Source organism: Sorex fumeus, unplaced genomic scaffold (genome assembly GCF_029834395.1).
Source record: "Sorex fumeus unplaced genomic scaffold, SorFum_2.1 ptg000015l, whole genome shotgun sequence".
NCBI classification, from domain to species: Eukaryota; Metazoa; Chordata; class Mammalia; order Eulipotyphla; family Soricidae; genus Sorex; species Sorex fumeus.
Genome location: NW_026606072.1, coordinates 4,796,005 through 4,811,743, shown reverse-complemented (window position 1 = coordinate 4,811,743; position 15,739 = coordinate 4,796,005). Strand labels below are relative to the sequence as shown.

The window sequence follows — 15,739 nt, the reverse complement described above, 5'->3', positions numbered from 1 at the left end:
CACTGCTGGATATTGCCACTGCCTACCCCACCTTCCCCCCACAAAAAAGGGGGAAGAATTCAAATTCACCTCTTCTGTTAAACTACAATCTGTATTTAATTCTCCTTATGTTCTGTGATTTCATGTCATTGTTTTAATATACTTATATTTATAAATTATAATTTTCTCAAGACTTATTAACATCCCCCACAGTGTTTATGTATTAGTTAAGTTTTTTTTTTTTCTATAGTCTACCTTAAAACTTTTTCCTTGGTATAGTTCCCTATTACGGAAGTCAGAAGAGCGTTTCTCTTTAGCTAAATAATTACTTTCTTTTTTCTTATCAATCTGTGGGTATGAGAAAATATCAGTTATTGTTTTTGTAATTGTCCATCTGCTATTTTAAATGATGGCTTTTGAAGTTTGGGTTCTATGCCTTTGCCAACTTCCTAAATGAACCTCCTCTAGCTTTTGCTACTTTGTATAATAGAGCAATGTGCCTCAGACTGTGGAATACCACCCTTAGTGCTAAAAGAATCTGATAGGGAATGGGAACAGCCATAGTAGCCTTGGGTACAAATGAAGCGCCCTTCTGTCCATGCTGAACAATTTCTTTTTCTGAAAAGGGGGAAGATACGCCAAATAAAATTTGGAACTTCTATTATAGACCCATGTTTTTTAAAAAAAAATCTGAAGAAAATGGGTAGAAGGGGATGAAGAGGATGAAGAGGTAGACTAGAAGTAAAGGCCATTGATGAAGGGTCTTGTGCACTTAGCAGGGGTTGAGGTGAAGTAACCATGTAAACCATTAAGGTTTAAAACCTTAATTAAACCTTATCACAATGGTAAACACATGACCCTAACTATAATCATTTAAAATTGTAAAAAGTTAAACTGAAAACAAATTCTGAAGAAACCATGATAATCTGTATGAATATGGAAGTTAAGCATGGTCATCAGTTTGATTTCCTGTACCCAGGAGGAACCCGAATTGAGATGAAACACAGTAATGAATCTCACGACCTTTTTGTTCTTTTCTTTCTAGGTCCCCAAACGGCGGAAATGATGTCTGTTGTCATGCATTCTATCCACAAAGTAAGGGTGAAAGCCCTAAAACGTGTGCAGAGAAATATAGGTTCTTTTGAGACGAATATATGGGAACCAGTTGAAGAGGAGAAGCCGGCAGAGGTTCCCAGTTTTGACAGGTTTTCCCTGGGGACTAGTTTAAGCAGGAGCACCCTCACGGAACTGGGGAATTCTGTGGTTCACAGTGATGAGGCAGACACAGCAGATACTTTGTCTGAACCTTTAACAGTGGAAAACAAAAGCAGGATACGTTCCTCTAGGAGGTACAGTTGAGATCTCTAATGAAGCATTTATTCACTTCCTTTGGAAGAAACTTAATATTTTCACACAATCAACGAGCTTGTTTTTAGTCTAGGATCTTCACTGATTTATTTGGCTGGATCAAAGGTTCAGGGGTAAAGGTACTTCCTTTCCATGCATGTGATCCATCCTGATTCAATCCTTAACTCTGCATATGGGCCCCTGAGCATCACCAGGAAACACTCCCGAGCACAGAGCCAGGAGTAGTAGCCCTTGAGTATAGCCTGGTCTGGCCCAAATATCCTCCCTCCCCCAAAGAAAATGTCGACCAAATGAATACAATAATATGTCATCCTAGAGTTCACTGGAAGGCTTAATTTTTTGTTTGTTTTGCTTTCTGTTTTTGGTTCATACCCAGGTGTGCTCAAGGCTTACTCCTGGCTTTTCGAGGGATTTACCCAGGGTAGGAGCACATGCAGGACAAGAGCCTTATCCCCTTAACTCTCTCTTTGCCCCCGGAACACTTAATTATTTTAGTAAACTATAGACTTTAATGATTTTGGATTTTCAAGTTACCTATTTTATATTTTTAAGGGCTTCTAGGGAGGGAAATTGTACACTTCTTTTTGAAATCTATCCATAAGTTATTGAGACTTTCTTGTTTGTCATTTAAACCTCTGCTACACTAATTTTCAGTTCTTTATCTGCACTGCTGTTTATGTCCATCTCATGATTGAAAGATTTAAGCAACCATAATTTGCTTAAACCCTTTCTATGAATATTAGAAATGGTGGTGCTGTTTACACAGCCAACAGCTTAGCAGCAGAATTGCTTATTGTATATTTCTATGCAACCATGTTGAGTTCTGCAAGTTTTTGTTTGTTTGTTTTGTTTTGCTCCATACCAGGAAGTACTCAGGATTTACTCCTGGCTTTTTTTTTTTAATTTTTATTAGTGGAACACCATGAGGTACAGTTGTAGACATACAAATTTTTGTGCTTGGGTTTCAGTATACAATGATCGAGTGCCCATCCCTCTACCAGTGCCCATTCTCCACCACCACTAATCACAGTATCCCTCTCACCCCCCAACTCCCCATCCCACCCTGCCTCTGTGACAGGGCATTCCCTTTTGTTCTCTCTCTCCTTTTGGGTGCTGTGGTTTGCAAAAGAGGAATTGAGTGGCATTCATATTCGGTCTTTAGTCTACTTTCAGCATGCATCTCCCATCCTGGGCGGATCTTCCCAACACCCTTTATTTGGTGCTCCCTTCTCTATCCGAGCTGCCTTTAACCCTAGCCTGTACGGCTGGCCTCCAAGCCATGGAATAAACCTCCTGGTACTTATCTCGGCTATTCTTGGGTGTTAGTCTCCTATTTTGTTACCTTATGTTCCCCAGATGAATGCAATCTTTCTATGTCTGTCCCTCTCTTTCTGACTCATTTCGCTTCGCATGATACTTTACATGACTACATTTGGCAATACTTCCCAAAGAACTGTACAAATTCAATGTGATCCTTATTATGATACCCGTGACATTCTTTAAAGAAATGGAGCAAACACTCCTGAAATTCATATGGGACAATAAGCCCCCACGAATAGCTAAAGCAATCCTTGGGAAAAAGAAAATGGGAGGAATCAACCTTCCTAACTTCAAACTCTACTACAAAGCAGTAATAATTAAAACAGCATGGTACTGGAACAAAGCAGAGCTGCAGACCAATGGAACAGGGTTGAATATACTGACATCTCCCCCCAAGCATATGATCATCTAATCTTTGATAAGGGGGCAAGAAATGTGAAGTGAAGCAAGGAAAGCCTCTTTAACAAATTGTGCTAGCAAAACTGGATGGCTACATACTCCTGGCTTTTTTGCTCAGGGATTGATTACTCCCGGCGGGGTTTGGGGACCGTGTGGGGTGCTAGAGATTGAACCTGAATTGGCTGCAGGCCAGACAAGTGCCCTAACTCCTATACTGTCCTGTTTTTAAACAGGAACCTTTTATTACTTTGCTTATTGAGGAAACTAAAGATATGTTTTCTGTCCAAAACCTGAAACCAAACTAAATCAACAAAAAACAAAAAGATTTGAGGGGGACAACTTCATATCACTCCATGTATAGCAATCTTACTGCACCATAAGTGAAGTTCCCATGCCATTACACTAGAAGAAGTTCTGTCTGCATATTCTCTCCACCCCACACCTCCTTTCCTCTGGCAACCTCCATGTTTCTCAGAGTTTGGTGTTTTTTTCCGCTCCTCTTTTCCTTCTGTTGACACGGTGATGGCCCAGGGTGGCACGCATGCTTGGTTGTGTTTGCACATCTGTAGGTGGTATTCCCCAGGGCTTTCCCATCAGTCTGCAGGGCTCGCATATTCTCTGAGATGCTTGCCAGGGCTTGCATTCATTCAGTTAGGGTGCTCACACATGTGTTTGCTGGTCATTGCACTACTTGCTGTAGGACTTGCTCATCTTTTCAGTTGTGGTACTCACATACACACTTGGCTGTGAAGGCAACCAGAAAACACTTGTCACAATCAGGGACGGCAAATAGCAGAGCTTCCAGCATCACTCTCAGTGCTAGTGGGCTGTGCCGGGAAGCGGACTCACTGCCTCATGCTTGCAAGGCCAGTCCTTTAGCAGTTGAACTACTTCCTGTCCACAGGGAGTTATTTTTGTTTTATTTTACTAGTTTGTTTGCTTTGATTATATGTATTCCACATGAGCCTGCTTAGCATCGTCACCTCAGTTCTATCCATGTTGTCTCAAGACACAAATCCATCTTTTTTAACAATTGAGTGCTTTTGCATTGAGAACATATGATACATCTTTTTTTTTCTCAAATATAGCATTTCTTGCCTTCTTCTTTGCATTATTGATAGTCTCTGCTTAAATATCTTACTCCAGACTTTCACCATCAATCTATATCTGCCTCAGTATTTTACACAAGTTTTTCATATGCATGATATATATGTATCCTATTTTTATAACTATTCACCATTTTGGGGAATTTAGACCATTTTCTTTTAGAGTGATTATTAATATATGTGGCCTAATTACTGCCATTTTATCTTTTGTTGTTGTTTCATATTTTTTTTTTAGGATTACTTTTTCCTTGAGTTTTTTTTTTTGGGGGGGAGGATTAGGGGTGAAACCTGGAAGTATTTAGTATTCATTTTCAGATTAGTGCTCAGGAATTGATTCTGGGTGTGTTAGGGGACTATGTAGTTCCGGAGATTGGAATGAGGCCTCCTACTTGTAAGATGTGTGCTCAGCTCTCCTGGCTCTGTACTCAGAAATTACCTCTGGCGGTGCTCAGGGGACCATATGGGATGCTGGGAATCGAACCCAGGTCGGCCGTGTGCAAGGCAAATACCCTACCCGCAGTGCTATTGCTCCAGCCCCTTGTGTGCTCGGCTCTTATGTTGCCTTCCTTGCCCTCTATGAGTTCCCTTTGCATGTTTATTTCTGGTGGTTTACTTTCTTCAGTTTTTCTTTTTAAGTATCTCTGGTTCTGATTTTGTTTTGTGGTTATTTCAATCCATCTATCTGTATTTAAGAAAGTATTTTTTGTGTGCCCGTATATACTCATTGTCTTTAGACTAAAGAGAGTCTGTCTGTTCTTTTTCCTGTAGATATTTTTTTGTCTCCTTGTTTTTTTTCTTTTCCCATAGCACAGCTTCTTTCAACACTTCTTGCAATAGGTCTGGTGAGGAAAAGCTCCATTAACTTGTTTATCTGGCAAAACCTTCATTTCTGGGTCAGAGACATAGTACAGTGGGTAGGGCACTTTCCTTGCATGCGGCCAACCTGGGTTTGATCCCTGGCATCTCATATGATCCCCCCGAGCACCACCAGGAGTAATTTCTGAGTGCAGAGTCTGATGTAACCCCTGAGCATTACTTGGTGTGGCCTGAAAACCATAAACAAACAAAAATAACTCCTTCATTTCTCCATCCTATGGAGAATTTTTTGGTGAATGGTATGGTGAATAATAGTTTTTCGGGATAGAGTAATATTGACTGTCAGTTTTTATCTTTCAAAATTGGGAATATGTCATTATAGTCTCCTGGCTTGTGGGATTTCTGCTGAGAAATTTAATGATAACTTGACAGAGATGACTTTTCATGTAACACTTTTTGTTCTAGCAGTCTTTAAAAAAATTTTTTTACACACCCCCCGCCCCCGCCCCAAAGTCCTTTTATGTTTTGTTTCTTGTTTACTTTTATTTGTTTTAGGGCCATATCCAGGGGATGCTTAGGGCTTACTCCTGGCCCTGCATTCAGGGTTCACTGTTCCATGGGACGTTGCATGATGTGGGGGATCAAACCTGGTTCAGCCACATTCAAGACAAGTGCTCTACTTGTGTTATTATCACCATGGTTACTAGCAACCTTTTTGTTGTTTTTTATCAGTGACTTTTGATCATTTAATTAATATTTGATCATTGATGTCTTTAACATTGTGGTTGTCTTTTTTGGGGGGTGGGGAGCCCACATCCAGCAGTATTCAGGGATTTTTCCTAGCTCTTTACTCAGGTATCACTCCAGTTCTGGGGGACCAGATGCAGTATCAGGGATGGAAGCAGCCACAAGGCGAACACTTTAACTGCTGTGTTCTCTGTTTGTTTTACTTGGTGTATATCTTTTTGCATTTAGAAAAATTTACTTTTTTAAATTTTTGAGTCACATCCAGCTGTGCTCAGGGTTTACTCCTGTCTTTATACTCAGGATCACTCCTGATGGGGCTCAGGAGACCATATAGTGCTGGAGATTGAACCTGGGTCAGCCACATGGAAGGCAAGTACCTTACCCACTGTACTGTATTTCTGGCTCCAGCAAAAAATTTGGTTTGTTTTATTCACTTCTCAGACTTTCTTGTTTTTTTCCTGTAGCTTTAAGAAGTTTTCAGTCTATATATTTTTTTCTTTCATTTTTGGTTTTTGGTTCACACCAGCTGATGCTCAGGGGTTACTTCTAGCTGTTCACTCAAGAATCATTCTTGGTGGACTTTGGAGACCATATAGACTGCTGGGGATTGAACCCAGGTTGACCAAATGCAAGGCAAGCACCCTACCTACTGTAATATCTCTCTGGCCTCTTCTCTGTCTTCACCTCTAATACACCCATTATCTTTATGTTTTTCTCTTCCATTCGAATCTGATAGTTATTGAAGGGTTTCTATGTTTTTCCTCAGTCTAATATTTACTCTTCTTTTTTGTTATTAATGATACATTTTATTTTTCGGACTTTGTTCACTCTGAGAACAGAAGATACTGTGTTATCCAACCTCTTCATTTTGAGATAGGAAATGGAAATAAACAAAAGTATTAATCATTGGGAGTAATTTTTTGTTTGTTTGTTTTTGGGTCCCACCCAGAGGTGCTCAGGGCTTATTCATTTTTTTTTTTTTTTGCTTTATGGGTCACACCTGGCAATGCACAGGGGTTACTCCTGGCTCTGCATTCAGGAATTACTCCTGGCAGTGCTCAGGGGACCATATGGGATGCTGGAAATCGAACCCGGGTCGGCCACGTGCAAGGCAAGTGCCCTTCCCACTGTGCTATTGCTCCAGCCCCACAGGGGTTACTCTTGACTCTGCATCCAGGAATCACTCCTGGCATTTCTCAGGGGGCCATATGGGATCCTCAGTTGTCCTTGAGTAAGGCAAGCACCTGACCAGTTGTACTATCTCTTGGCCCCAGTGGGATTAATTTTTTATTGTGAGTCCTAAGATCTGTTTTAACCATTAACCTTTAGTTTTTTTCTTTTTTCATTTTTGTTTTGCTCTAGGAATGTCCCAAGTCACAGGGAACTAACATTGATTGGTAAGCCCAGTGAAAAAAGGAAAATGTATCATCAAGAAGGAAACCCAGGAAGAAAAGAAGATCACAAAAAGTTACAACAAAGAGCTCTTCCTGTAATAGGTGTTTGGGAATTTGAACGTGATGATGATGAATATATTAAATTCCTTGATCTCTTTTTAAGTTATATTCTTGAAAGGGACCTGCTTAGTTCCAAGGATCCTGGAATTCCATTTCTAACTAGTTTTTCTGGACATCTCAGGGAACATGAGCTTAATTCTTTATTATTTGATGTACATACAACATTAAAACGGCGTCAGGGCAAACCAAAAAGCCAAAGCGTGTTTAGAGCTGGCTCTTGCTTTGTTGTTGCTCCTGAATTACATGAGTCTGAAAAACCAGAAGGTCAGGAATTTGCAGCTTCAGTACGGGCTAATCAAGGGCTCAGTCCAGTTTTAGAGAACCCTTTGAATGAAGTCAGTAAAAATGAAGGGAAGAGTGGACTGTTTGGTTTAAAACAAAAGTCAATTTACAGAATACAGGATGGCAGTACAGAGATACCTTTAATCCAGAGAGTGTCAAATCATAGCTTTTGGACTCCCAAATCCATGAAAATGAAAAGAAATATTTTCAGAGCAATTCAGTGCAGTGACACTAATCCTCAAGAAGATATTCCTTTAGCACTAAATGATGCATTCAGCAATATAAAAAAACTGCTTGAATGGATGATAAGATGGGCTGATAGAAGACTGCTCTGTGATCCCAGTCTCACTGAGTCTCACACTGAACACAGCCCTGTCATTCGTGTCAAGACCTCAACAGCTGCCATTCTTACATCATTGTGGCTTTTGGAACAACCTTATTTTTCTACTTATAAGGCAAAAATTGTAACAACTGAGGTAAGTATTTGAATTTTTTTATAGCAAGTAAATGAGATTTCTCATTTTAACCTGTTTTTTCTTTCATGCTGTTGGGGATCAAACTTGGAGCCTCCTAGATGTGAGACATAGGCTCAACCACCAAGCTACATTTCCAGCCCAAGAATTCTCATTTTATTTTAAAATTTTTATTTGCCTGGACATCATTTTGAAATAATTATTAAATATCTTTATATTTTAAATGATTATGAAATGAAAACAATTATATATATTTTTTCTTTTTGTTTTGGGGCCACACCTGATTGTGTTTCTTGGCTCTGCATTCAGGGATCACTCCTGGTGGTGATCTCTGGACCATGTGTGGTGCTGGGGAATTGAATCAGGGCCCAGTCGTGCATTTTAATTGTCACAATTTTGTTCTCTGAAAACACTGTTTTTACACACTATGAGTATGTAAGGCTTATTTATTTTCTTTTTCCCTTCTGTTTTTTTATTTTTTTCATAATTTTATTTATTTTTTTCTTCTTATATTTATTTATTGAATCACTGTGGGAAAAGTTACTAAGCTTTCAGGTTTAAGTCTTGGTCATAGAATGATTAAACACCTCTCCCTTTACCAGTACTCATTTTTCACCACCAACAACCCCAATATACCGCCCCCTTCCCTCCCAATGCCTGTGAGGCAGATGATTTCCACTTAACTCTTTTCTACATTGATTACATTCATTATTTTGACAAAAGATGCACCATTATTGTTTAGAATTTCCCCCCCAACAATCAGAATTGCTGAAAAGGCATTGTGAAATACTTTGTTTTCTATAGCTGGTTATGAGAATCATATAATGTCACACAGCCGCAATAGTGGCAGCACAATTTTGGATTTCTACAAAGAGCTAGATAATTGCAAGATTGGTTTCTGTGCATCTGGTGATATGGCTGTGCTGGAGAGCCACTTGTGGAGGGCAACTCATGACCTCGGTAGGGCATGAAGGACGAGCCGGTACCACCCTCCTTCCCATGAGACTGCAGTTGCCCCATCACCCCCCGGCTTATACCTGGCTTTCCAATAAGCTCTGAGGTGGTGGCCACCTTGTATGTGGTCCAGATGCATTCCTGCCAAAAGCCGCTGGGTTTCGAGATTTGTTTCTGAGTCTCTGGGATCATGGTCGTAAATCAGCTTGATCAGGAGCCAGAGAGGCCCTTTGTAGGCGGCAACTTGGGGTCTTGCTGGGATGGGGAGGAAAGGGCCGGTTCCACCCCCATCTGGTGAGGCCCCACATGTCTCATCACTGCAGGCCCAAACCTGACTGTCCAGTGGCTTCTGAAGGATGGTGGTCACTGGGCCACCAAGGGGAATAGGTTTCGTGTCTTGGCCTATTCGTGTCTTGGCACGAAACCTATTCCCACCTGGGTTGGCCCAGCGCCAGTAACCTACTGCAGGAACAGGACACATTTCTGCCAAAAGCCACTGGGTTCTGAGATTCGTTTCTGAGTCTCCTGGATCATGGCCATTAAGCAGTTTGATCAGAAATCAGAGAGGCCATGCCTTCAATTATTTAGCTGAGCCGGAGGTGGTTTGTGGGTGTGTCTCCCACATACCTAATTTTTGGCCGTTTACTTTCTTGGTAAACTTTGCCCCAAGTTTTTGGGGTCTGGCCAAAGGCACAGCAGCAATTTTGGGGTATCTGAAAGTCTGACGGTGCCATCAGGCTGCTGATGCACTCGCCTCACAGGTATAGATTGACCTGCTGGTGGCACCATACCCCCTACCCTTCTGTTTTTTAAGGCAGTGCCATTTATGATGGTAGTATTTCAGGGGCCAGAGAGATAATACAAGAGGTAGGGCATTTGCCTCATACACGGCTGAGCTGGGTTTGATTCTTGGCATCCCATATGGTCCCCAAAGCACTGTCAGGAATGATTAATGAGTGCAGAGCCAGGAATATCCCCTGAGTATTTCAAAGTGTGGCACAAAAACAAAAACAAAACGTAGTATTTCAGAGGGGCAGAGTATAATGGGTAGGGTGCTTGCCTTGTATGCAGTGGACAGGGTTTGATCCCTGGCTACCCATAGGGTGCCTTGTGCCCTTCAGGAGTGTTCCCTGAACATAGAGCCAGGAGTATATCCTGAGGACAGCCTGGTGGTGGCCCAACACCCACCCCCCAAGAATAAAATAATAAGTGTTTTTTGTAAGCTGTATTCCAACACCACACCCACCACCAGAGTACCAGCATCCCTCTACCAATGTCTTCTGTTACCCCACTCCAGTCCCCCAATCCATCCCCTTGGCAAACTCAGTTCTGCAGTTCTGCAGACTTCTCTCAGGGACTATTCTAATTAGCTTTTTAAAATCCTCTACCTGTTTATATTCCGCATATAGACACTCACACTGTAGTTATTCCTCTAGTCTGACTTCACTCAACATGATACACTCAAGTGGCTGATTTCTTTTTAACATGATTTAAGCTCTCAGGTTGTTGATTTTTCTCTCTAGCTCGAATGAAGACTTGATCCTCATCAAATATTGAGTTCTAGATTAGGAATAAATGTTTGATAAATGTGTAATGGACTAAGGGGTTCTGTAGAAATATTAATCTAAAAATATAATGAAAACAAGATTTTTGGTAATGAATAGTAAATGGTTTGTTGTAGGTTCTAAAGAATCAGTACTTTGCTTCTCAGAATGGACTCAATATTGAGAGTGAGTGCAAAATAGATACTGGCTGTTCCGCTGCACTGTTCTCTCATAGTGGGACTGAGCAAAGAAATGGTGAAAATGAATCTTGTCAAAGTACATTAAAGTAAGTTCCTGATTATACCCTCCTTTTCAGTGGATGCTGTTGTGTTTGTTTGCTAAATGATATTGTGCGTTTTGGCATAAAGGAAGAATTGCACCTTTGAAAATGAAGTAAATGAGCATGTCTTTGAACTGTAGAAGCAGGAACTGAGCACTCTGTGAAGGCCTTTAAAAATTTATTGCAGAATATTTCTCCTTGTTCGTCTATTTTATATACATGTGTATGTATCTATGAGAAAAATATTTATCAGGAAGATTCATTTGTGACTGGAAAATTCAGTTAAATTGAAATCATTCTGGGTTTTTCTGGGGTAAGGGGCCTTTCAAACAGTGCTCAGGAGGTTTAGGGGCCATTCCTGGCAATACTTGGCCAGCAGTGTGGGTAGTTCAGCACTGGGGCTGGAGAACGTGTTCAGGCCCATGGTGCTGGATACCACCAGGGCCGCTCCAGTGGTGTCAGGACTTTCAGGACTACCCCTGGCATTGCTGGAGGGGATGTGTACTGCTGGGGCTCAGACTTAGGTCCCGGCAATGCATGTTCCTGAGTGCTGAGGTAAATTCCCACCTCTAATCTGATCCCTAATTTGGCTATGTGGTCAGTCATTGAACGGCCTATTATTGAATTATTATTATGATGTACCAAGCATGTTTCAAAAAAGAAGGAAGGCTTTATAAGTAGGAGAAATAAGTTTTATTTTTCTCAGTAAACTGAAATAAATGAGGTGAGGGAAATAAAAAAACTGAATTAAATGAAAATAAGGTGTTGGTTTCCAAAAACAAGTTATAAGTTTAGATGCTTTATTTCTAGCAAAAGACTGTCAAGTGCAGCAAAAGATTCTGAAATAAAAGAAACCAGTGATGAGATTATTTCTGTCACTGCTGATGCAAAAAAAGAATTTATAGATATTGATGAAAATCTTTTGGAAGAAGACGCATTTGCACAGGAGAAAACGGATCTAGACATATCAGACTATGAAGGTCAGTTTCTTTGGATAATCTTTTTGCTTGGTTTTGTTAATTGAAATTGGTGAATAATTATTTGGAATAAATTATTAATTTTACATGTAAATTAAGATGTTTATCATAGCCTAAGATAAAATATTGAGTATATAATATTTATGAGCTGTTAAACATATTAGTTTATGATTGGATTTCATAATTATTTGAACTTTGACCAATCATGTAATTTTTATGGGGATGAGTCTCTTCATTTCCTTGAAAAATTCTGTAAATCTTTATTTTCTTGGCAGCTTTCCTTATAACAAAAACTCTCATGGTTTACATGTACTTTCACAAATGGGTATGAAGCTTCTCAAGATTTATTTAGTTTTTGCTTAATGAAAAGGAGATAGTTTCCAGGTTTTTTTTTTGAAGAACAGCATAAAATTATATTAAAATATATATATGTATGTGTATATGTATGTATATACATATATACACATATGTATATGGTGCAAGGGATTAAACTCGGGGCCTCACATATACTGGGTATGTCCACTGAATCACATCTCCAATCCCTTGAAATTAAAAAAAAATTGCTTTGGGGTCCAGATATGGGGTCCACCAGAGCTTCCTAGCATGCAATGCTAGGAGTGATACCAAGGCCTTGCACATACAAGTTATAGTCTCTGCCATTATTTATTTATTTGTTCATTTATTTTTTGCCTTTTGGGTCACACCCTGCACTGCTCAGGGGTTACTCCTGGCTCTGCACTCAGAAATTACTCCTGGTGGTGCTTGGTGGACCATATGGGATACCAGGGGTTGAATCCAGTTTCGGCCGCATGCAAGGCAAACACCCTACCCGCTATGCCAAAGTACCCATAACCCTCCACTTCAGTGTTTCTCAGAGTGGGGAGAGGGATCACTAAAATGATTCATGAGGTCACTCCGGCCTCCTCTTCTCTGCCATTCTAACAACAACCCAGCCCCTAAAAATACTTTTGTGAGGAGACTAGGAATGTTTCTACCGTAGTATGTTTCTCCTGTAATTGTTCCTGAATCTTTAAGTAAGTATATTATTTTTCAAATGACATTTTTCTCTTCCTCTTTGTTTTTTTATAGAAGAGACCAGAGAGCCTGTTGAAAGTCTCAAAAGTCCCAGTATTTCCATTTACATGCAGAATTTATCAGAGCATTTAGAAGAAGTAAGTCAATAGTGGATAAAAGTCAATAGCTTTTGTCTATTTTTAAGGATGAGGAGATAGTACGGGGTTAAGGTTCTGACTTTCCATGCTGCTGGCCCCAGTTTGATCTCTGAATAAGCACAGAGGAAGGATTAGCCCCCATTCCTGATGCTTTTATTTATCACATCCACCTAGGACTGTTATCTCTTGAAAGTATACTATGATTTATAGAAGGTAGCAATGCCATGTGGCATTTCCCTTTTACTGAAAATCTTTTGCTAATAAGTTACCTAGTAGCACTGTAGCACCGTCCTCCCATTGTTCATTGATTTGCTCGAGCGGGCACCAGTAACATTGTGAGACTTGTCACTGTTTTTGGCATATCGAATACATCATGGGGTAGCTTGCCAGGCTTTGCCGTGCGGACGGAATACTCTCTGTATCTTGCTGGGCTCTCTGAGAGGGGCAGAAGAATCGAACCCGGGTCGGCTGCATGCAAGGCAAACGCCCTACCCGCTATGCCAAAGTACCCATAACCCTCCACTTCAGTGTTTCTCAGAGTGGGGAGAGGGATCACTAAAATGATTCATGAGGTCAGTGGTAGTCTCTGGCACAAATGAGGAAGGGTTCTTCCTGTTTGCTTAAGGTAGATTTCCAGGGGACATAGTGATTTTTCTTTTTTCTGTAAACGGGGCAGTAGGCCAATATATTTGGGAGCTTCTTTTAGGGGAATGACTAATATAAAACTCAAGGTACCTAAGGCAGTAATCTTTATTTGTTTCTTTCTCTTCTGCATAATTTTAATTTTAACAGCATTCCACAGAAGAAGTTCAGTGTCTAAAAGAACCATTACACACAGATGTTGAGAAAAAGCCAACTGATCAGAAATGGTAAGGGTGGAAAGTATGCAAGTGATTATAACTAGTTTGTTTTCCTTGATGAATGGTTTTTTTTCCCCTATAACTGACAATATATATTTTATGAAGGTCTTATTATGTTCTTAGTGAAATTGTAGCTTTGATTTATAACAATGGGAGTAATTTTTAGTAAACGTTATACTTCTGAATTTTGGTAGATTGAAATTATGACATCTAAAAAATACCTTTTATCTCCCATCACTGTCAGTCTTTATAGCTATAAGTAGATTTGAGTTTATTAAACTGCTAGAGAAACACTTTTCTGTATCATTCTGCTTTATTAGATTAAATGACCCTTTATGAGTCTTAATACTTCTATAATCTTTCATGTGTTGGTGTGATTACTGCACATGCCTCCTAGGGTTGTGAAATGCTCTGTGACAGCTTTAAGGAAAGCTGAATGTGTTTTCACTTGTTGCAGCTTAGATATAATTCCTTTATTTTCAGTGTTTTAGAAATTTCAGAATTTCCTTGGATGAGAGGCAGTATAGCTACATTTTCTTTTTCTTTACAGTAGACAAATTTTATTTACTGCTTTTGTAGATAGTTAACATCATGAATATATTTAATTTTATGTACCTTTATGAGTAATCTGAATATTCCTATTAATCAAAGAATAGTACTTTTAATTTCAAATGTGACAGTGCAGATGCAGAGCACCTTTCTTTCAGAGATAAAATTTGAGGTTCCAGAGAACTTAATTTTCCCCTCAGATTCTGTAATTTCTGTTGGTGAGCATTATCAGTGTCCAACTCTCTTGTTAAGCTATTCAGTGTTCTTTGAGTTTGTTTGAATTAGTTACTAAATTGCTATGGAGACAAATATAAATAGATTGTAATTATGAGCTAAGCATTAGAAGATTACAGAATGTTTATACTCTTAAATGGCTAAGCATTATCACCTTTATCTTAATGTGAAGATTACCTTGTTTAGTGATTGATTATTAATCTTTTATAGCATGATCGAAGCCTTTTCAAATGCTGAATACACCATTCCTCATTCATTTTGTGTAGATAAAATTTCAGAAATTTCTAGGTAAGTATTTTTGCCTATAGTGTCATTTTGACTTATTTTACAATTAAGAGAATGAAATGAAATCCTCATACTATGTCACACATTTAATTGCTAAATGTTTTGACTAAAGTGAAAAGATTAAAGCAGCATGAAGCATTGAGGTGCTTAGCTATATATTTATGACACCTTTTATTATTAAAATTTTTTCTTTATAAATCATGATACTTTAATAGCACTGCATTGCACTGTCCTCCCATTGTTCATCGATTTGCTTGAGCGGGCACCAATAACGTCTCCATTGTGAGACTTGTTGTTACTGTGTTTGGCATATTGTGTACGGCTTGCAAGGTCCTGCTGTGCGGTTGGGATACTCTTGGTAGCTTGTCAGGCTCTCCAAGAGAGGCGAAGGAATTGAACCTGGGTTGGCCACATGCAAGGCAAACACCCTTCCCGCTGTGCTATGGCTCCAGCCCAGGTACTTTAATAAAAATTAAATAACTTTTTTTTGTCTGTTTGGGGTTTTGGGGGGGACACTTTTGTTTTGGGGCCACACCTAACTGTGATTAGGGCTCACTCCTGACTCTGTGCACAGGGATCACTCTGGGCAGAGCTCAGGGGTCATATGATGTGCTGAGTGTTAAATCAAAGCAAGCGCCTTATCTGCTATACTGTCTCGCTAGACATCAGTAACTTTTTTAGGGTATGGGTTTATTATAAATGTAACCTCTGTGGTTTCTTAGAAATAAAATATTAACAATTCTTTCATGATTCTCATTTAAAGTTGGTTCCCAGGGGTTTTCTGTAATCATCTTAGAATTAAATCTTTCTATTTCTTTTCAGTATTGGGGATGGAGCACAGGACCTCACAGATGCCAGGCAAGTGTTCTATTACTGACAT

The 15,739-nt window shown here is 39.6% G+C and overlaps 1 protein-coding gene across 1 annotated transcript in view; it reads left to right on the top strand.

Moving 5' to 3' along the window:
* CPLANE1 (ciliogenesis and planar polarity effector complex subunit 1) overlaps nt 1–15,739 on the top strand; it is a 114,522-nt gene that overhangs the window by 39,764 nt on the left and 59,019 nt on the right. The window contains exons 24-30 of the mRNA XM_056112091.1: nt 1,025–1,328; nt 7,098–8,007; nt 10,640–10,788; nt 11,593–11,762; nt 12,849–12,931; nt 13,724–13,800; nt 14,785–14,862. Of these exons, the coding sequence (XP_055968066.1) occupies nt 1,025–1,328; nt 7,098–8,007; nt 10,640–10,788; nt 11,593–11,762; nt 12,849–12,931; nt 13,724–13,800; nt 14,785–14,862 (1,771 nt within the window). The remainder of the gene's footprint in view (nt 1–1,024; nt 1,329–7,097; nt 8,008–10,639; nt 10,789–11,592; nt 11,763–12,848; nt 12,932–13,723; nt 13,801–14,784; nt 14,863–15,739) is intronic.